Source organism: Grammomys surdaster, unplaced genomic scaffold (assembly GCF_004785775.1).
Source record: "Grammomys surdaster isolate TR1022 unplaced genomic scaffold, NIH_TR_1.0 125024, whole genome shotgun sequence".
Taxonomy (NCBI): Eukaryota; Metazoa; Chordata; class Mammalia; order Rodentia; family Muridae; genus Grammomys; species Grammomys surdaster.
In genome coordinates this window covers 337,374-359,327 of record NW_021619940.1, presented here as the reverse complement: position 1 = coordinate 359,327, position 21,954 = coordinate 337,374, and the positions used below count along the sequence as shown (strand labels likewise).

The window sequence follows — 21,954 nt, the reverse complement described above, 5'->3', positions numbered from 1 at the left end:
AACAAACAAAGAAAAAACAAGCTAAAATGCTGGATATTAAAAAGCATATTAAGTCAAGTAAAAAGCTCTTAGAAGGGCTCAACCAATAGCATAGATCAAAGAGACACACATAATATCTGGGCATGAACAAAAAGTAGAACTAGAAAAATCAGGTAGAGGCAAAGCTCTAACTGTAAGAAAGTTACAGTGGAAATAAAACATAAATAAAAATTTGAAAGGACCAAATTTATCGTGGTAGAGATAAAAGAAAAAGAACCCAGTTCATTCTAAAGGCATGGAAACATGTCTTAAATAATCCTAAGAGAATTTCCAAGATGTAGGAAGAGAGCTTGAGGCTGAGGTTGGGGTTGTGGAACTCACAAGGACATATAGAGAACACACCAGTGGGAAGTCTAAGGTACATATTGACACTCTAAACAGACCAAACCTATGTATAATGAACATAGAAAAGTCTGAAAGGCACAGAAAACATTGTTAAAATGAATCATGATGAATAATTTCCCAGAATTAGGGGAAGAGGTGCTAATTCAAACACAGGAGGCATTTAGGACACCAAATGGGAGAACCAGGGGTACAATGAGAGAAACAAAGAAAAGAGAACATCCCTTGACCATGTGAGAACTAAAACACTAAACATACAATATAAAGTTTGAAAAATAGTAAAAGAGAAATCCAAGTTTAACACAGGCCCATCAGAATAAAAGTAGGTTATTCAACTGAAAATTTAAAAGTCAAGTAGCTGTACAGATGCATTTCAAGTTCTGAAAGACAACTGCCAACCCAGACAGGTATAATAATAAAACTATCAGTCATCATTGAAGAAAATAGTAAAATTTTATGTAATAAAAATGTTTTTAGCTGGGCAGTGGTGGCGCATGCCTTTAATCCCAGCACTTGGGAGGCAGAGACAGGCAGATTTCTGAGTTTGAGGCCAGCCTGGTCGACCAAGTGAGTTCCAGGACAACCAGGGATATACACAGAAACCCTGTCTTGAAAAACAAAAAACAAAACAACAACAAAAAAATTTTTTTAAAGGCTAGAAAAAATTTATGACAACTAACCTATACAGAAAAACTAATCCTTTGGACTAACAAGAACTACAAAATTATCCATAAGGCCACAGGACATAAATAATGGTAGAATAATAGTTAAGCAAGACAGGAAAAAAGGTAAAAAACCAAATGCTACAAAATCAACAAAGTAACAGGAATCAATACATACCTTTTAAGATTAACTGTGATTATTAATGGTCTCTGAAACTGCTAGAAAAAAAAGTAGGGAGCACATGTCAAGATATATGTATCAGTAAGAACTTTCTGAATAGGACTCCAATCGCTCAAGAATAATCAATAAACCTGAGTTCATAAAATTAAAGGTAAAAGGCATTGTACAGCAAATGAAACTGTTAATCAAGTGAAGAGCCTCAGAATGAGAAAATCTTTGCCAGATATATACATATATCCAACACAGGATTAGTATTTAGAATATATAGAGAACTCAAGTAGCAAGCATCAAGAAAAAAAAAAACAATTTTAAAAATGGACCATGGAACTAAGCAAAGTTCTTAAAGGAAAAAATACAAATGGCTAATAATATTTTCAAAAGTGTTCAACACTACTAGACAGCAGGAAAATGTAAATTTAAACTACTTCAAAATTCCATTTCACCCCAGTCAGAATGGCTATGATTAATAAAACAAATGGCAAAAAATGCTGGCAAGAGTGTGGGGAAAAATAAATTCTTGGTGGTGGGAATGTAAACTAGAGTCTAGAGTAGCCACTACAGAAATCAATTAAGTAGTTTCTCTAAACCTGAAAAAAGATACACCACTCCTGGGCATATATACCCAAAGGGCTCCATATATGACTACAGAAATACATCCACATCCATACTCATTGTTGCCCTATTCATAACAGTTACTTAGTAAATGACTATCAAATAATGAATGGATAATGAAAATGTGGAACATATACACAACAGAATTTTATTTAGCTGTAAAAACAAAAGATGGGGGAAACTATAGAATTTGCAGGGAAATGGATGGAACTGGAATACATAGTAAGTGGGATAACCCAGGTCCAGCAAGAAAACCGTATCTTAGTTCTCATACATGGATCTTAGGTGCATATTTTTAGAGCTATATATCTATACTGGGGTGTCTGTAGTGGTCAGGAAGCTAGAAAGTGTTCATGAGAGGTAAAAAGGGAAGAGATCTTAAAGGCTTAAGGAATAGAATACACTTGATAAGGACAGGGAAAAGGGACAGGGAAGGAGTGCTGAGAAGTAGGTTAAGCAAAACTAAGTATGTATGGTTAGATGGAAAGTCCTTATGAAAACACACTACTTTGTAAGCTAATTAGAAAATATAATTCAAAAGAAAAAGTAAGTTTGAACACAGGTACCCTGCTTGGGTGGACAATGCTTCTCAGAAGACATGGATTATTAAAATCTCAGTGGCAAGCATTGGACAACTCTCTACAAGTTAATGGTCAGGGAATCCAGGGGTCCCAAAACAACACATCTACTGCCATTGTTCTTGATTGCCAAAGATAACTAGATGGTAAGAACCTACTGCTAAACACACAAAACATTTTGTTTGCAGAACAAAGAGAAATCGAGCTGGAACTGGCCTGAAAATATTCTCCCTGGTGGCTGGTGCTCAGAGTAATGCATGGTGCCACTGGAGGAGAAAAAGTCATTAATGGTATTACTCAACCCAGAATGTTATAATACATACATGCCAGGAAAGATGCACCCATTTGTGCAATAGAAGCACAAAGATTATGAAGATAACCAACTGCTTTCTGACTGGATCAGAAGTCTGCACTATAGGAGAGAATTCATGCCAGGCACAGAAAATTTTAGTCAAACATTACTTATGCTTTGTTCTGACAAGCTACCTTCTAAACTTTCTGTTTATACCCATATATTAGTGCTGATCAGAGTCTTAGAAACATTCTCCATGTAGTGGCCAACAGTTTATCATACAGAGACTGGTCATAGGACAAAGAATAAGTGGTTGTTGAGAGCTCAGAATTAATTGGGACATATTTATCAATTCTCTAACCCCCAAGGCTCAGAAAGATACAACTGGGAGCAGGAAGAATGTAATAGCTGGAAGACAAGGAGGAGTGCTGTGAAATGTTGTCATTTAAACATGACAGTTGCACTTGTGAACTCAATGTAACTATGGTTACCTACGTAAGACCTACACAGATCAAGTCAGCAGTAGTCAGCATTCCAAAAAGAGGCCACTAATTGGAACCCAGTGGATACCCATCCAAGAGAAAGGGACTGTACATGAATATAGGATAGGGACACACTGGGGTTGGGGTCCAAAGAGAGTTGGAGAGGGGAGCTGGGGAAAAATATAATCAATTGTATACATGTATGCAACTGTCAAAAAGAATAAATATTTTTTTTTTAAAGTTTTTTTTTTATTTTTTTTATTTATTTATTACATGTACGTACACTGTAGCTGTCTTCAAACATCCTGTAAGAGGGCATCAGATCTCATTGTGGATGGTTGTGAGCCACCATGTGGTTGCTGGGATTTGAACTCATGACCTCTGGAGGAGCAGTCAGTGCTCTTAACCACTGAGCCATCTCACCAGCCCTAAATATTATTTTTTAAAATAAAAGTATTGGGTGGTGAGAACTGATGTTCCATTGAAATGGAACCCAGGAGTGTCTGGCTGTATTTATATCAAAATTTAAAATTAAAAAAAATATAAAAACATGAGATCATTATATAAAGATAAGATGATAAAGAATATGAAACAATCATAAAATACACATGTATCAAACACCAACTTCACTATTTCATGTTCACTTATGAACAGAACTGCAAGAAAACAGAGACATGAGAGTTGAAGTATGCTGTAGACCAAATGCACCTAACAGACATTTACAGACTATTTCATTCTACTTCCGAATTCACATTCTGCTCATCAGCACAGAAAACATTCACCAAGATAGCCTATAACATATTATACCACAAAATACTTCTCTACGAAGTGGAAAAATACAAAATTATGTATTTTCTCTGATCACATGAATTTTTTTAAAAGAACTACAAAAATTATGAATACATAAAAATTAAATAACATGTCCCCAAAACTTTCTAGCTTCAAGAATATATGTGAAACTCACACATTTCTTGAAATAAAATGGAAATATAACATTACCAAAACTTATGTGATACAGCAAAAGCAGTATTAAGTACTTATATCAAAAAAGTAAAAACATTTTACATAAGCAACCTAATGATGGACCAGAAAAAACAAACGAGCTCAAACTTAGTAGACTGAAAGAATAACGATAAGATTTAAATTTTTAAAATGATATTCACAAAATACTTTAAAATATAAACAGTAAGTTTTATGTGTACTAAATAGAAGATCTCAGTAAATGAAGATATGAAAAAGGTGGTATTATAACAAATACCACAGAAACACCAATGGATCATTAGGAACTATTATGAACTACTCTATATGCAACAAAAGGCAAACAAACTGTAAAATCTGCATGAAAAAACTCCTGAACACATATATCCCATCCATAAAAAGCTGATAGCAAGCAACAAAACTGATTCAGAATGAGACTTGATCTCTACCTTTCACCAATTAGAAAAACAATTCAGAAGAATTACAAAAACTATGATTTATAAAACTATGATACTATGAGGAAGATATAGAGTAATTGCTTTCGGATAATAATATACACAAAGACTTTTGTATATGACATCAATATCACTAATAAAAAAAAAAACAGAATTACACCTTTATGAAAACCATCAGTACAGTAAAGAGGAAGTCTACAAAATAAGATTTGCAAACTATTAATCCAATAAGGAATTACTATCTAGGCAAAAGTATCACTTGAGCCAAAGTATTTGAAGCAAGCCTGCTAACATCCACAGACACTGTCTCAAAAGGAAAAAGGAGAAAGAAAAATATTTCCAACTGTAGATACAACATGCAACAAAAGGAAAAAATATATGGCCTTAAATGCTTATATTTGAAAATAATAAAGTCTAATATTAATGATACAACATAAGATAGAAGAAAACTTAAAATGATAGTTAATACAAGTACAAACAGACTCAAAATATATCAAAATTACAGTCACTTTTAACAAATACACCTTTTATTCCCCTCTTTTTATTCAAAACTAAGTTTAAAAAAAAAAAAAAAAGCTGGATGTCATAGTGTCCTGGTAATTAACCAACTGCTATACAAGGCAGGAGAATTTCAAGCTCAAGTTCAGTTTGGTTCAGTTTGTAGTGCTGGAACAGCCTAACAAAACTGATCATTAACTATTAGAAATTCTCAATCATGATGCTAAAGAGATGGCTCAGCTGTTAAGACTATATACTGCTCTTGCAGAGGACCCAACATGGGCCATTCGACAACCACCAGTGACTCTAGATGCAGAGGCTTCAGTACCTCCCCTGGCCTCCACGGGCGCTGCATTCACAAGCACAAACTCACACATAGACACACACAAATACACATAATTAAAACTATTTTTTAATTACCAATAATTATTTTATTACTATAAATATATTGAGAAAGTATTTTCCAAAAGATTATACACAAGTAATGATAGTTTTACCAAACTATTCTACCAAACTTCCAGGGAACAAATCCACTCAATCACAATACAATTTATGCGAATACAGAATTTTCCCAATGTTTTTTGTTTTTCCTTTGCTGTTGTCTAGTTTGTTATTGTTGCTGTTACTGTATTTCTGAAAAACAATCTCACTATATACATGCCCTAGCTGGCCTGCAACATATGTCACGGTACCAGGCTGGCTTGGAACTCACTGAAATAGATCAGCCTACCTCTGCCTTCCAAGTACTGGGAGATTAAGTGCAGAAAACACCATACCCTTAAGTAAGAATAATGAACAGGACAAGTTCAAACTAGTTTAGTCTCAAACTTTAAAGAAAAAAAAATTCCTTAAAAGGTGTTTCTGGGAGCCAAGTTCTATGCTTTCTTAGCGCACTGCCCTTGTTTAGACCTTTATCTAACTGTTTCTACTAGAAAGTTTCTGGAACTGTTTATGCAGCCAACTAAATAGGTCAAGGCAACCACAGTGTGACGACCATGTGATGTTTCCCAAGGAAAACGTAACTAGCTTTATTCAACTTGCTACAGTATTTGCTACTTACTTGAAACATGGTAAGCCCTAGCCAAGACTAGCAATTACTCAATTTCACCCACTATGCATAAAATAGGCTCTTTAGTAGAATAACTCAACTCGAACACACAGAGATGCGTCTCCCTCTGCCTCTGAGTACTAGAATTAAAGGCTGTGCCAGCTCTCTTCACAGTTCACAAACACCATCAATCAGAGGGGCTGCTCATTCACACTGTATCTCAGAATGCCAATAAAACACCTCAGCTACTTTTGTTTTCTTTCATTATATGTAAAATACTACAATGTATCTAAAAGAATGACTTAGAAATCATTTCAAACTTTATGTTCCTGTATATATAAAGCTGTCATTTGTTAAGCACATTTCATTCTATCACCTGCTTAAGAAAAAAAAAATTGTTAAAAGGCAGGAATGGCTCTAGCTTTCTTTCCTAAATTTCCTTGCCCTTCTATACATAATCAGTTGAGCAGAGAATGAAACTGAATGAAAACTAAGCAGATCCTCAAAAAAGAGAAAACTACAGAGTACAGGTTGAACATTCCTACTAAAAATAGAAAATGAGAATTCAGAAATGCAGCTAGAAATGGTGATACATACATATATAATCTCAGCACTTGAGAGTTTGAGATGTTAACCCTAACTACATTAAAAAGGAAGAAGATGAAGAAGAAGAAGAAATCCATACTCTTACTGTCAGGTTATGTGTATAGTGTGCAAAAACCACTAAATGAATTATACCCTCAAAAAAAAAAAGAAAAAAGAAAAAGAAAACTTGTTACATCTGTATGAATACTAAAAACTCAAGAGATTTAAATTTACCACAGAACTAACTGAAGTTTAATAAAAGGAATGTTTCCACAGGCAAGAACAAAGCTAAGTTACAATTGGTAAAGAATATCTAACAACAGATTAGATACCTGAGAAGATGTTTTTTAATTTCTTAATTCAAATTCTTATTTGTGCAATTAGCACGTAACTGAGTGTTGCTTTTCTTTACTCTAGTCTGACAATCTTGATCATCTGGTCAATGAAGAGATTGAATGAGTGTGTGTTAGGAGGGAAAAAATGGAGGAAGACCAGCCAAACAGTAGTTACTTTGACTTTCGGTTTTGTTTTTGATGTTGCTGCAGATCAAACCCACTGAGTTAAATGCTCATCCCTAGAACCCCTAGTTTTTATACCTAGTTTTATAGACTGTAATAAAATAAAGGACAGTAAAATTTACAAATAATCAGAATGCCACATTCCTCTGGTAATATAGTAGACATCTTTGGGGATATGGAGGTTAACATGAAAAGTCATATAAATATTAGTATTTGTTATTTCAGGAATTTACTTGGCACAAAGATTAAGTCTTCTAGGTTCAATATTAAATTGCTAATTTATCACTAATGGGCTCTCTATCAATAAATCAGAATGTAGAAAATGACTGTTCTGCAATTAGAATTATACTTATTAAAAAGAATCATATAAATTATATAAATGTATACATAAATTATATAAAAATATTTTTATTAAAGAAAATTATAATTATAAATAGGTTAGAAATTCATGCATCTAAGATTATAAAACTGATAAACATTCTTTAACTTTTCAATCACAAATAGCCTTGCCCCATCATTCTACCTCTGTCTAGATTACTTTTTTTAAACTATGTAAGATTTAGCATATCATTATAAAAAATAAAATGAAGCTGGAAGTGGTGGTTCACATCTGTAATTCCAGCACTTACCTCAACTATTACATTTCCAGTGCCTTTAACAAATCCTCGTCACATTCCCAGTCATACTAAAACTGACCTGTACCCTTAACAAAAATGATCTTTAAAGCATCATAACACTTCAATACAGAGTATTAAGTTATCTTTTTTTATTTTTTTTTAAGTCACTCACCTGTTAAACCTAGAGTTTGTAGCTGGAAGAGCCGGCCAAGTTCATAAGGCAAAACCCGTAAATAATTGTCATTTAAAAGCAATTCCCTGTTTTTTTAAAAAAAAAAATGTAAATTTGAGTATAACATGCTTTATTAATACCTACATTTGTCATTCTTTGTCTCTCTTCTAATACATGATCAGTGATATTTATATTCAAGGCATTTCTTCACACTAATCCCAAAATGCTGCACACTATTATTAAAGTGCTATCATTACTAAATATTTCTATGACTCACTCATTCTATAGCACAGATTAAATTCAGAGGTATACAAATTGCACATAATGCAAATCAGAGTGACATGTGTTATTAGCATCCGAAACCAAGCTTAATTTATAGAAGAAATTAATTTTTTTTCAAAACACGGTTTCTCTGTGTAGCCCTAGTTATTCTGGAACGTGCTCTGTAGATCAAGCTGGCCTTGAACTCACAGAGATCCTCCTGCCTCTGCCTCTTCAGTGCTGATATTAAAAGCATGTGCCATAGCCACTCAGCATGAAGAAAGTAAATCCTTAAACTTGAAGATTAAACTACAATTAGCAGCCAACTGTCTATATGCCATCTACTGTAACTAAATCATGTCAAAGTAACTATGAGAAAAAATTAAAAAGACAAAGAGAAATTCAAAACAAGACATTATATCACAGAAGCTAATGATAATTAAATAGAAAACATAAAAAGTGGGCCAGCAAGAGGGCTCAAGTGGTAAAGAGTAAAGACATCTGATGTCAAGCCTAACGACCAAAGCCTGATCATCAAGACCCCACAGTGGAAGGAAAGAATCAACTCTCACAAAGTTGTCCTCTGACTTCCACATGCAGATAGCTGACTTGCGCACACCCACACACATAAACAAAAACATAAATGTTATTACAAAAATGGGAAAATATGAAAAGGCAAAACGTTCTCTGGAGAACAATCACTAACACAGAATACATAACCTAAGGCACAAAATAAAGAAAAGACAGGAACAGATCAGTAAAGACAAACAAAAACAGAAAAATAACAACAGATAAGATCTAAGTTTGTAGCTGAAATTTTGGACACATTATAAAAAAAATAATAACACCTTCATTAATAAAGGACAAAAAAGTAAGAATTCATATAATCAGTTAGGGGGAGGTAAAAGAACAAAAAAGTAACACAATCGTAATTAATTTTAAACATGTAAAAGCAACTTTTTAAAAACCCTATTATTCAATAGGTAAGATAAAAAAAAAAAAAGAAGCAATTCTTGTTTTGGAAACAGTTAATAAGATCCTAAAATGTTTCTTCCTGTAGGAAATGTCGCCAGTGTTGTGGCACACGCCTGCTGTCCCCAAACTTAGGAGGCTAGAGCAGGACTGCGACAAGCTGAGGCCAGCTAGGGTGCCACAGGCAAGACCCTGTCTCAAGAATGAATGTCTTAAGATTTTTAAACTATAAATCCATTTTAATCAATTGTTTAGGCTTCAATAAAGAATTATAATATAAAAATGTAAACATATACTTTGTATTTTGTTCCTAAATGTTTCATTTATAAGCAAATCATATTTTCTGAAGCATTTCTGATTAGTTTTATCAGATTTGACTCTACAGTAAGACTTTTAACTCCCCCATCTCAAGTCTGTTAAACTCGTAGCAGGAAGCTACAACTCAAAGGAAAAGAAATATTAAACAGAGGCCAACTCACTCACTCGTGCTTAACAGCATTTCTATCTTTTGATCTTCACAGTCACAGAAATCACACCATAAAACAGCATCCCATAACTTTCTTATTTGATCCATTTGTAATTTTATTTAATGAATCATGTCTTTAATGTTTCCTCACCTGAGAGACACCATGTTTCCTAGTTCTGCTGGTAAACTTCTGAGTTTATTGGAGGACAGATCCAGGTAGAGCAGATTGTGAAGCTTGGCAATATCCGGTGGGATGCGAGCAAGGTTATTGTCATTTAGGTGCAGTGCTGTCAAGTGCGTCAATGACCAGAGTGATGTACTTAAGCTCCGCACTCTACCTAAAAGGCAAAATACTTAAAGCATAAACCCTAGACCCAGGACAAAATCTGAATCCCAAAATGATCAACAAACTTTAAATAAAAAATGAATTATTATTATTTAAAACCAATCTTGGATTAGCCACCAGGAAAGTGTCCCTAAAGAAAACATCTTCCTTAAACTTCTGATGTTACAGAGATTAACAACTATAGTTTAAGATTTTATATTAAATGCAACATAATCAAGGAAATAGTTTTCACATCAAAGTCTGTGAGCAGCAGGTACAAAGCATGTACTAAATCAGAAAACCTGTTTCAGAATTCTAATTTTTACCACTTATTAGCAATATAGGTCTGGGCAAATCAGCTAGCAACAAATTTTATAAAATAGGGTGCTATATTTTAAGTTGCTAGTATTTTTTTGTTTTGTGATGGAATCTCATGTAACCCTGAATGGCCCCAAACTTGCTATATAGCTGAGGATGGATCTTGAAAAATTCTGATCTTCTTGCCTCTACCAAGTGATAGGAATAGAGGCATGCACCCCATACCCAGTTTATTTGGTGCTGGGAATTAACCCCAAGCCAAGATTTTATGAAAACTAGACAAGCACTCTATCAACTGAGAGACATCCAGCCCTGATTATAATTATTTATTATAATGAATAACTTACATAAAGATTATTTTACAAAATTGTATAAATGCAAAGTGGTAATTTTAAGATTTATTTTACCTTTAGATAAGCATCTATATATATAAAGTTTGTATGGGTATGTGCCCATGAATGCAGGTGCTTTCAGAGGCCTGAACTGTTAAAGATTCTCAGGAGCTGAAGTTAAAGTTGCTTAGAACCAAACTTGTATTCCTTAGAAGAACAGTGTTCTTATTAGCTGAGCTATCTCTCCAGACCAAGAACTAATTATTTAAGCATATTATCATTTTCTAAAAAAAAATTTAGATGAGAGATGGCAATGGAAACTAAAGAACACAAAGTTTTTAAGGGACAATGTTATCTTGTTTATATAACTAAACACAACCGGTTTCTTTCTACTACAGACTCTTTCCTGCTGTATATAATCAAATACAGTGTCAACTAGGATTTTGCATCTGAACAGGAAAACAAAGTATTCAATGATGAGGCTATGGGTAGGAGAGAAACTTCCATTAACTTAGGACTTAACACACCAATTTCAATTGGGAGGAATCCTTATCCTCAAAGGACTTTGGGAATTTTAGGTTGATACAACTAAAGAAGAATACAGGATATCTGCTGGGTAAAAGCCAAGTATGCTACTAACCATCCTATACTTAACACAAAAACCCTCCACCACAAGGAATTGAATATAGGGCCCAAAGGACCAGTAAACCAAGGCTGAGAAATCTTAAACTAACAGGATGCAAACTGCTCCCATCAGAATGATGAGCATTCAGCCATCTATCCAGTTTCCTTTCAGTTGTATATACAAGTTAAGTCTTGCTGCTGATACTGCAATACCAATGGGGGCGGCATACTGACCACATTCTACATATAATCTGTACTGTGGCAATTCATAGAAGAAAAATAGTTATATATTTTTAATAAACTTAATTTTATAAAAATATTAAGTTGTCAAGATAATGTAGGATTCTTATATGTACTTTGCTTAAATTCTCTAACATTAGAGTCTTATATTCCATGGTGTATTTATTAAAACTAAGAAGCCAACATTGATATAGTAATAGTAACAGAACTTCAAGCTTTATTCAGAATTTACCTGTTTTTATATCTTTTTGTTCTATAATTCAAATCGGGCCTTGGCATGTCTTAACATTCCTCTGACTTAATGCACTTTTTGTCTTGGTTTTTCACAATCTTGATAACTTTAAGTGTATCAATTAGGTATTTTATACAATGTCTTCAGTTTTAGTTTGATGATATTTTTTTCATTTTCAGAAAGGGGTTCCAAATTTTTCAAATCATACTTATTCTAAACATGCCCTATTCATAGCTTAGCAGGTGTCTGTTACACAGACAGAGTCATCTAGGTTTCCTTCTTTGCCAGCACTGAGATAAAAGGAGAATAGCAAAGAGTTTCATTTGCAAAAATTACTCTGGAAAAGTCAAGACTTACTACTATTTTATAGGACCTAATTTTACTCAGAAATCAAACTCTGAATATCTTTAAATGTCAATGGCTACCCCTGCTCAAGACAATCTCAAAAAAAAAGAAAATATTTTATAAGATCTAAAAAGAAGTGTCTCAGGATTCTTACATATTTCCAATTAGTTCTTTCAGTTAAAACACAACAACAAAGAGCCTATAAATATAGCAATACTCTTTACAGTTGTAGCTATTATATTCCAGATAAAATGCTTCAGATTCCACTCACCCGAGATTTCTAATTCTGCCCAGTGAGATTTTTTCCCATTGGCTACCTCTTCTGCTGACATGATGGTGTAAATTCTGCGAGGATCTGGAGGATCATATTTTTCCTTTGGCATCCCTATTAGTCTGTGGGGGGAAAAGGATCATTAATTATTACAGTCAGGGCCAGTAAGATGGCTCAGGTAGTTACAGTGCCTGTTGCATAATTCTAATGATCTGAGTTCAAGGCCAGGAACTACGATGAAAGATCACCAACTCTGAAAAGTTGTCTTGCGACAATCCTCCCCCAACACACACACACACAACTTTTTATTAAAAATTATTACTATTATTATAGTTATTTGAGGAAGTTGGTCATTTTGGAGGAACGGGGAATCAATGTGTGTGGAGAATATGAGCAAATAAAAATTAAATTAAAACTAATATAGTATTTAAAAAAAGAAAACATGCTAAGTTTTCTTTTTCTCTCCTTTTACTGTAATGCTAAGCTTTTTCTCTCCTTTTACTGTAAGACTATCACAAATACTCAAAGGCACTCTACTAGAACTTCATCTGTAAGTCTAGAGCAAGCAGACTTGCCATTTCCAGGACCACTCACCTGAGTAATGATTTTACATCAAAGGAGTACCATAACCTGTTCCATTCTCCCTTTCCTGTCTCTTGCCAGGGAATCTCAGAACCTAGCTACAGATGAACCCCATTCTCAGGTGTATGAATCTCCCTCCTCTGATAAGTGGACTCTGATTCTCTTCAGAGATCCCACCAAGTCTCCGTTGCTATGTCCTGAACTCACTAAAAGCCTCCACCATGCTGCTGCCCTTCCAACAGTGGCATTAAAAACTCTTCTAAGAAATGCCTTGCTTCCCCCCAGTGTCTGTCTTGGTGTACTCTTGAACCCCCCTACCAAGCTAGTTAAGTCATTTTATATTCTCACTTGAAGAAAAACACTACAATATTCTAGGCTTTTGGAGAAACGCATTAACAGATGCCTAAGGGAAAATGTAAATAAGCAACCATACTAGATAGATTCTTCAGAGAATGTTGTGTTGCTCCCCAGTTCCTTACCCTGTGCTAAACAGCACTACTTTCCTAGAAAAGCTGATCTTACAACTAGTTTCCTTAATGGAACTCTATCTAGTCTAAGAGAATCGTGTAATTCTAACCTCCCATTTCAGTGACACTCAAATATCTCATACCTATGACTAACAACACATGATCTTTCCCCATTGACAATGGCATTAGTTTAGACAATGATTGATTGATTCTATGTTTGTGGATGAAACAAGATCCTCGTTCCTGCTGATCATAAACAAAGTAGAACATAGTCCAGATTGTTACACATAGCCTTCCAACTACAAGGAAAGCCGACTTCATAAGGCAGTCTAGACAGACAAAAGAAAAGGCAGATTTCTCAATAAATCATACAGGCAATACCTGCACACAGCAACCTGAGTTTTGTCTTCTGTTACTTGCCATCAACACATCCTAATCATGGTAAATGCATAACTTGATTTGTCATAGTCTGTCTTAATTTAAACCTGTTGTTTTGAGGTAATTATTGTCTCTCCTCTTTACTCTCAAAAGTACTTAACTAGACAAACTACAGAACCATCCCAACTGAGAAAAAAAAATCATGTGACTGTTTTCATAGTCACAGCACAATCAATGGCAGCTAAATCAATCATAAAACCACTTCAAATAAGCTAAATATGAAAAAAGCCCTAAAAATAACTTTATTCCAGGGGTCTAAAACTACTGCTTTGATAACAAACAGAAGATAAAATCCACTTCAGATCATTCAGATCAAATAGCAAATGACAAAGTCATGTTTGTCAAATTAAGTATCCTTATATGTTATCCTTATCACAAATTACATATAAAGTTACAGTTGACTTAATGTTTTATTTTGTCAGTAACAGATCTAATCCAGGGACCTGGCATGTGCCATGTAAGATGTCTACTACTAGGCTGCATCCTCAGCCCCATGCTGATTCTTTGCTCAGATTTCTTTGTTCTTTCTCACATGTGCCCTTAAACCAAGTTTCCAAATCTATATCTATTTCTAAGTTAAGAAATAGTATTCCAAATATAAGAGTTACTTTCAGAAGGTCTTAAACTTGTTATATATCAAAAACAAAATGAAATAGTATTCATCATGTACCAAGAAATCAAAACTAGTTTTTAAGATCACATCAAAATCTCACATCAGTTTCCCTTTACTTAAAGGAGGGCAAGTTTTCCTCATTTGTTTATTTATTAACAATAAAGTTCCCCAGTTAACTCCAGTTCCAGTTAACTCTTCAATTCTAAACTTATCATATTGTACTATTTTGAGTTACAATGTTAAAGTAGAAAAAAATCCTTCTGGTCAAGAATCCCTGGCCTAGGTGGAGATCTAACATTTTAGTTGAGCCAAGTCGATCACCTGGCCAAGGGACCACACCTACAAAGGCAGGCTCAACTTAAACTATTTTAAAGAGATAGAGAAGTAGATGGAATAAACTAAACTATAAATTAAAATAAATTATACTTTTCAATTCCTGCTCCCCACCACTTGCAGTGCTATAAGCTACCATAAGTTTGACCAGTCTACCTAATTTCCTGAGGCCTGAGTTTTAGAAAGGTATAACTGTCACTTTCTTTCTCTTGGATGCTACCCAGAATGTAAATATGCATTCTGATACTTTGAATTTCCTTCCTCTTTTCCCTAAAGCTCTCCTCTCTGCCATGTGGTTGCTTGGCATGTGTTTGACATCTATGGTAGCTTTAAGGACATGGCTTTTTCCTTCCTTTCTGTGGGCAATTGCAGAGGATTCACAGCTTGCCTGCCCTGGGATGTTTTTCCTTTAAACTCTAATAAAGTTGCCCTTGAGTTTCCATTTAAGTTCATCCTTAAATTCTTTTATTTATGAACTCAAAAGAGGCTCCTGATTTCCTTTGTATTATCTGGCAACCCAGCTGGAACCTAAAACCCTAGTAATAATAATAATACATCCTATTTTTCAATAAATGTAATAATATTTATAAAGCACAAGAAAATAACATTTTTCACCAAGAGAAAAACTTGATTTTCTACTACATTTGTCTTATTTTAGCACAGGATCCTTATCTACAGTGAGGATGAATGAAAAGCATGTTTCATTAGTGTTATATCATTGTAATAAAACTTAACAGGAAGGGGATGTGATCAATGTTACAGACTGTGCAGGTTATATTTTTACCAATTTGACATAAGTTAGATAGAGTCATCTGAAAAGAAACCTGTTGAGAAAATGCTTCTGTGCTGGTTGGTTTTTATGAACTTGACATATACCTAGACATATTTGAGAAGAGTACATCTTAATTGAGAAAGTGCTTCCTTAAGATTGTCCTTGTAGGCAAGTTTGTAGGGCATTTTCCTAATTAATGATAGATGTGGAAAGATTTAGCCCATTGTAAGTGATGCTATCACTCCTGGTTCTGGGGTATATAAAAAGACAAACTGAGCAAGCCAGGAGGAACAAGCCAGTAAGCAGTGTTACTCTATGGTTTGCACTTCAGTTCCTGCCTCCAGATTCCTTTCTTGAGTTCCTGCCCCAACTTCCTTCAATAATGACTGTAATGTGGAAGTATAAATAAAATAAACCCTTTCCCTCCCAAGCTGCTTTTTCATTCATGTCATTTTATCACATCGGTAGAAACCCTAAGACTGCCTCCATGAGACTGCCTGTATGTAAGTCTGTAGTGGGTATTTTCTTGATTAATGACTGACATGGAAGGACCCAACATAGAAGCATGCTACCCTTGAGCTGGTAGGAGAAAGCAGGTTGAGTAAGCCAAAGAGGGCAAGCCAGTAAACTACATTCTCCCTGGTCTGTGCTTTAGTTCCTGCCTCCAGGTTTCTCTTTGAGCTCCAGCCCTAGCTTCCCTTAATAATGTGAGGTGGAAATATATAATCAAATAAACTTTTTTTTCCCAAGTTGCTTTTGGTCTTTAATCAATATTTCATCTTGCAAGCATATTATTAAACAAAAATATAAATAATTAAAAGTAATCATTCAAACATAGTTTAAATCCCTAAATGTGATGCTGGTTATGTTTTTTAGTAACTGCGCATACAAGTGAGTCTAGGGTTTAAATACTGAGTGATGAGGAGCTTCCATCCAAATAAAGAAAAATGCTTTATTTTAGAAAACATTACAGCTAATTCTTCATATTTTCAAGATGAGAAATTATTTTTAGTATTGTTTTAAGGAGTTTACACAAGCCCTTACTATCTCAAACTGGCCTCAATCACAGTACAGTCCTGGATGCCTTATATTCATTAATACGTCTGATTAAGCCTTCCAAATGCAGGGATTATAGACATTGCCATCATACCTTACTGCAGAGGGTTTTGCTTTGTTTGTATTTATTTGTTGTTGTTCTTACTTTGTATATTTTGCTCTTACAGTGGTGCATATCAAACTCAGTCTCATGCATGCTAAGCAAGAGCTTTTACCTCTTGAGGTGAGATGTTAAGTTGGTTTTCCCAAGTTTCCAATTTTTACAGTATCTTACATCAATTTCCAAAGGATAAATAACATTAGGGAAACCTGGAGGTCCTGATTATGTAACAAAATAAACTAAAAGCCCCTTAACAACAATTTATCTTAAGTCTTTAAACCTTATAAGACACTAGGAAAAACACTGCATATGGTTCTCTAAATATTAACTACACAAGCCACTTTGAATTTCACCTGTTTTGTCCTTTACTATACCACCTGTGCAGTCTTCAGAAACCCCTTGTAAAAGTTCTGAAATTAGTCATTTGTCCTGAATAATAAAGTTTACTACTGCTTCTTAATTCTCATGTGAACTATACTCAATCAATTTAATTTATTCAAGAGGTATTTAGATGCTGAACACAGGAGTACACATCTGTAATTCCAGAACTCAGGAGACTGAAAAGTTTGAAGGCAGTTGTTTTGTTTTGTTTTTCGAGACAGGGTTTCTCTGTGTAGTTCTGGCTGTCCTGGAACTCACTCTGTAGACCAGGCTGGCCTCGAACTCAGAAATCCGCCTGACCCTGCCTCCCAAGTGCTAAGATTAAATCAAAGGCGTGCGCCACCACTGCCCGGCTGAAGGCAGTTGACTAAGTAGAAGCATTGTCTAAAATTAATTAATTAATTAATTGGCTTTGACGGGTTGGGACTGATTGTGCTAGTGCATATCCTTAATCCCAACACTCAAGAGGCAGAGGCAGGCATATCTCTGACTCTGAGACCAGCTTAGTCAACAAAGGGAGCTCAAGGCCTGCCAAGGCTTCATGAGACATTGCTTGAGAAAGAAGAGGAAGAGAAAAGAAATATTCAGTGTATATCTACTGTTGTCATTCACTGTACCATGTTCTAATGCTTCAATGTTAGAGTTTAAAAGATAGATTTGGAATAGTTTACTTTTAAATATTCCTTTAAATAATGACATTTCTTTTTAATAAATGACACTTCTTTTTATTAATAATTCCCCTTAATCAAATAGTTGAATTGTTTTATACTATTATACTGAAATGAAAACAGCTGAAAAAAAAAAAACATCTTTATCGTAAAGAGTAAAGTGACGAATAATAGATAACCTATAGAATCAAGGAGATGAAAAGGATAGAGCTCCCAGAACAGGAATAACAACTACCCTAATACTGGGAATGAGACTAAGATAATCAGGTTAACATACAAAGTATATTTAACTTAAAGTGATAGCAAATGGTTTTCTATGGTGGCAATGGTATTTATTTCTACAATTCTTATTGACAAAGGAAATAATTAGTTAACACCATAACGAGGATACTTTGGTCTTTAGGAATAACTGGATTCAATGTCTTGTTTTCATTTCACTTATTCTTAGGGCTCTACCTCATATCCAGAGTATACTTAAACAAAAAAACATGTGGATATAGGGCAATAAAGACTAAGAAGAGATGTTGCATGGCTTTCCAAAGGTATCCCAGATATTTATGTCAATACAGAGAGGAAAGTTTTTTTCTGGAAAAGGATGAGATCATGTCACAGTACTAATGGAAGAAAGAAGAAAAAAGGAAGGAAGGAAGGAAGGAAGGAAGGAAGGAAGGAAGGAAGGAAGGAAGGAAGGAAGGAAATCAGAGATGGCTTAAAGCGTAAAAACATCTATCTGCTAATGAGCCTAAAAACCTGAGTTCAATCCCTGAAAACCACATGGTAGAAGGAGAGAACTGGCTCCGGCAAGTAGTCCTCTAACCTCCACATTCACATATACACTGTAGCACACCACTCCCATGTATACGTATATTAATAAATGTACTGACATATTAAAAGTAAATTATAAAAAGAAAAATCAGGACACAATTCCTTTGGTGGTACATGTTTGTATTTAAAATAATAAAAAAAACAGAAGTGACAAAAAGCACAAATAGTAAAAAAGAAAGAACTCAAGACCTATGGCTATCTAATTCTACCCATCAGTTCAAATTTAACCAAAACTCCTATCAGATAAGAATCAATTTGAAAAACCAAACCTTATGGTTTTCTTACCATCCTAATTATATCTTAGTCTTCCAACAACAATTATTCTTCATTGTCTCTCTTTTTCCAATTATCTATCAGAAAGTGAATGTTAATAAAATCTTCATAAATCAAATCTTCCAGAATTATGACTTCTGACATTTCCCTTTGATTGTCACCTTCACTGAACTGAGAAGTATCTCCATTAATAAAGCATCCCCATGATGCATCTGTGAAGATGCTTTTCAAAAGGACTGGATTCATAAGGGCCTTGACCTAAGAAATGTTTTTGTTCTGCTGATGGGATTCAAAATCTAAAATTCCTAAAAGTGTGTGGAACTGTGAGGGCTGGATGTGCTTGGAGGAAGATCACAGAGCTATGTTGGTGGAGTCTTATATATTCCTATGATGTCTTCTTTTAACTGCTTCCTGTCAGCTTAAACAGACTCCCCTGTCACACTGTTTCTCCACCATAATGTTCTGCTTTTAAATTCATGGGTTCAAATTCCTTGGCCTGAATCCATTGAAAAAGTCAACTAAATAGTTCCCCCTTAAGTTGTTTGTGGCAAGTGTTTGGTCACAACAACAATAAAAACAACTACTATACTGGCTTTCTGCCTTCTCTTTCATACATGTTTTCTATTATTTCATCAGACATAACACTTCTCACTTCTTTCCATGGGCCTCAAAGTAAGCATTCTTCTTGGTTTAATTCATCTAAGCACCTTGACAGTATACCACCTTGTAGCTATTGTACACTGTGTAAAGACTATCCTTGTATTACTCAAATACTGATTTCTCTGCCTTCATATCTGATTACAATCCTTATTCTGAGAAATCTCCTGCCTCAATGTTATATAAACATTGCTCCACAATTATTCTCTGATTTGTCAATAAAAGCTGATCAGCCAATGACTGAGCAGGGGAGAAACTAGGGCTGAACTTCCTTCCAGCCAGGGGAAGAGGAAATGAAATAGAGATAGTGGAGATTCAGCCCAGGGAGAGTCCAGGAGACACTATGAGAAAACAGCTGGAGTCTAGAGAGCCAGATCAGTACTGAGATTTTGATTAGGAGGTAGCCAGACTATTTTAAAGGATTAAATAAGAGTAATACTGCTCAGTTGTTGTGCCCTTAAAGCTTGTTAAATAAATAGAATAGTCCAGTCTCAATTATTTGGGAGCTGAGTTAAAAGAAAACAACATATATAAATTGACTCTAATATCCCATCATATATATATATATATATATATATATATGTATGTATATATATGTATATATATTAAAAGCTGTTCTAAAATATATGGAAAAAGGTTTATGGAGTCCAAAACTATTTCTTCTCAAAGACTTTTTCTTTAAAAAAACAAACAAAAAAAAAACCAGATAAATTTATAGGAGCACATTTTTTTTTCAAGAGTTATCAGAAGCTACAGTTTCCTAGACAGTTTGGTACTAATAATACAACAGAACCTAGAAATTCCAAACATATTCACACATATATCACCAAAAGATTTAACAAAGGTGAGAATTTCAATAAAGAATAGAATTTTCAGCAAATGCTAAATGAGATACCCACATGCAAAACTAAACACTGACCCATAACTTTCATCAAAATAAATGTAAAGGACTATGAATTTAAATGTAAAAGCCAAATGCATAAAAATTCTAAAGAGAGACTGAAGAGACAGCTTGGTGACTGAGAGAACTGGCTGTTCTTCCAAAGGACCAGGGTTCAAATCGACACCCACACAGCAGTTCACAATTATCTGTAATTCCAGTTCCAAGGGATCTGACACCCTCACACAGACATACATGGAGGCAGAACACCAATGTACATTTAAAAAAAAGAAAGAGTTCTAAAAGAAACTTAAAAATAAATAAATAATAAACAAAGATTAACTTAAACAAAGATTTCAAAGAAATAAAATTATCTATACAAGAAAACCACTAATAAGCAAATACATTCCATGAACAATTAAAGCATCTGCTATTTGAAAAATTAAATCATGAGGTTAAGAATGTTTTCAAAATACATATCAGAAAAAAAACACTCCAAAAAACTCACAAAATACAACAATCTAATTTTTAAAAAGGTACTACAAGCGTATCTCAGGGTAGAACATATGCTTTGAATAAAAGTTTGATCTCCTACACAGGCTTAAAAAGATTTTTCACTAAATAAGATACATATAAAACAAATAAGCATATATTAAGAATAAAGTAAATAAGCATATAAAATGTTAAACATTAAGTATCAAGGAAATGTAAATAAGCTGACTGAACATCTATCAGAATGACTAAAATTTAAAGCTCACATGTGATGGGGACAAGACACTAGGATAAATCTGAGAGAGAAGGAATCAGTAGTTGTACATAGGATGTGGCAGTCAAAACAAACCAACCTTGATAAAACACTATAGAAGAGAAGAAAGGGCCAACTGTAACACAAGTAGCTCAATGTCGCATTGTGATACTCTCTTGGAATCCCAGCATTCTAGTACTCATGAATTCAAGGCCAGCCTGATCTACATGGTGAGTTCTGGGCCAGCCAGAGCTACATAGTGAGACCCTGTCTAGACAGACAGATGGACAAACAGATGGATTACATACATACATACATACATACACACACACACACACACACTCTGCATGCATATTAAAAGAGCTAATTAATAACAAGTTATGCACACAGAAAATCCCACTAAATCTATAAGTAGTACAACCTGGAAAATTGGCAAACAATCCTACAGCACCAAGGTTTTTTCTTCAAATAATCCTAGAAACAAAAACAGCTCTGCTTCTATAAACAAAATGAGACAAACTACATGAGTGCCTATAAGACGATTGCATTTATCATATAGACAAGTCTACTAAAAAAATTACATTTGAAAGGTAAACACATGAATCTCACTGTGAAGGGAAAATAGAGCAGATACCACAGGTGAAAAAAAGAAAAATGGTGGTAGGAGCCTGGATGGGGGTAGGGATGAGAACAAGAGGGATCAATGAGGGGAAGATGGA

The 21,954-nt window shown here is 34.4% G+C and overlaps 1 protein-coding gene across 3 annotated transcripts in view; it reads right to left on the bottom strand.

Moving 5' to 3' along the window:
- The window catches only part of Cnot6l (CCR4-NOT transcription complex subunit 6 like), an 84,671-nt gene that overhangs the window by 41,830 nt on the left and 20,887 nt on the right, over nt 1-21,954 (bottom strand). For all 3 annotated transcript variants that reach the window (XM_028784986.1, XM_028784985.1, XM_028784984.1), the window contains exons 2-4: nt 12,446-12,567; nt 9,910-10,096; nt 8,060-8,145 (exon numbers count right to left, since the gene is read on the bottom strand). In XM_028784986.1, coding sequence (XP_028640819.1) covers nt 8,060-8,145; nt 9,910-10,096; nt 12,446-12,557 — 385 coding nt within the window. In that variant the 5' untranslated portion in view covers nt 12,558-12,567. The remainder of the gene's footprint in view (nt 1-8,059; nt 8,146-9,909; nt 10,097-12,445; nt 12,568-21,954) is intronic.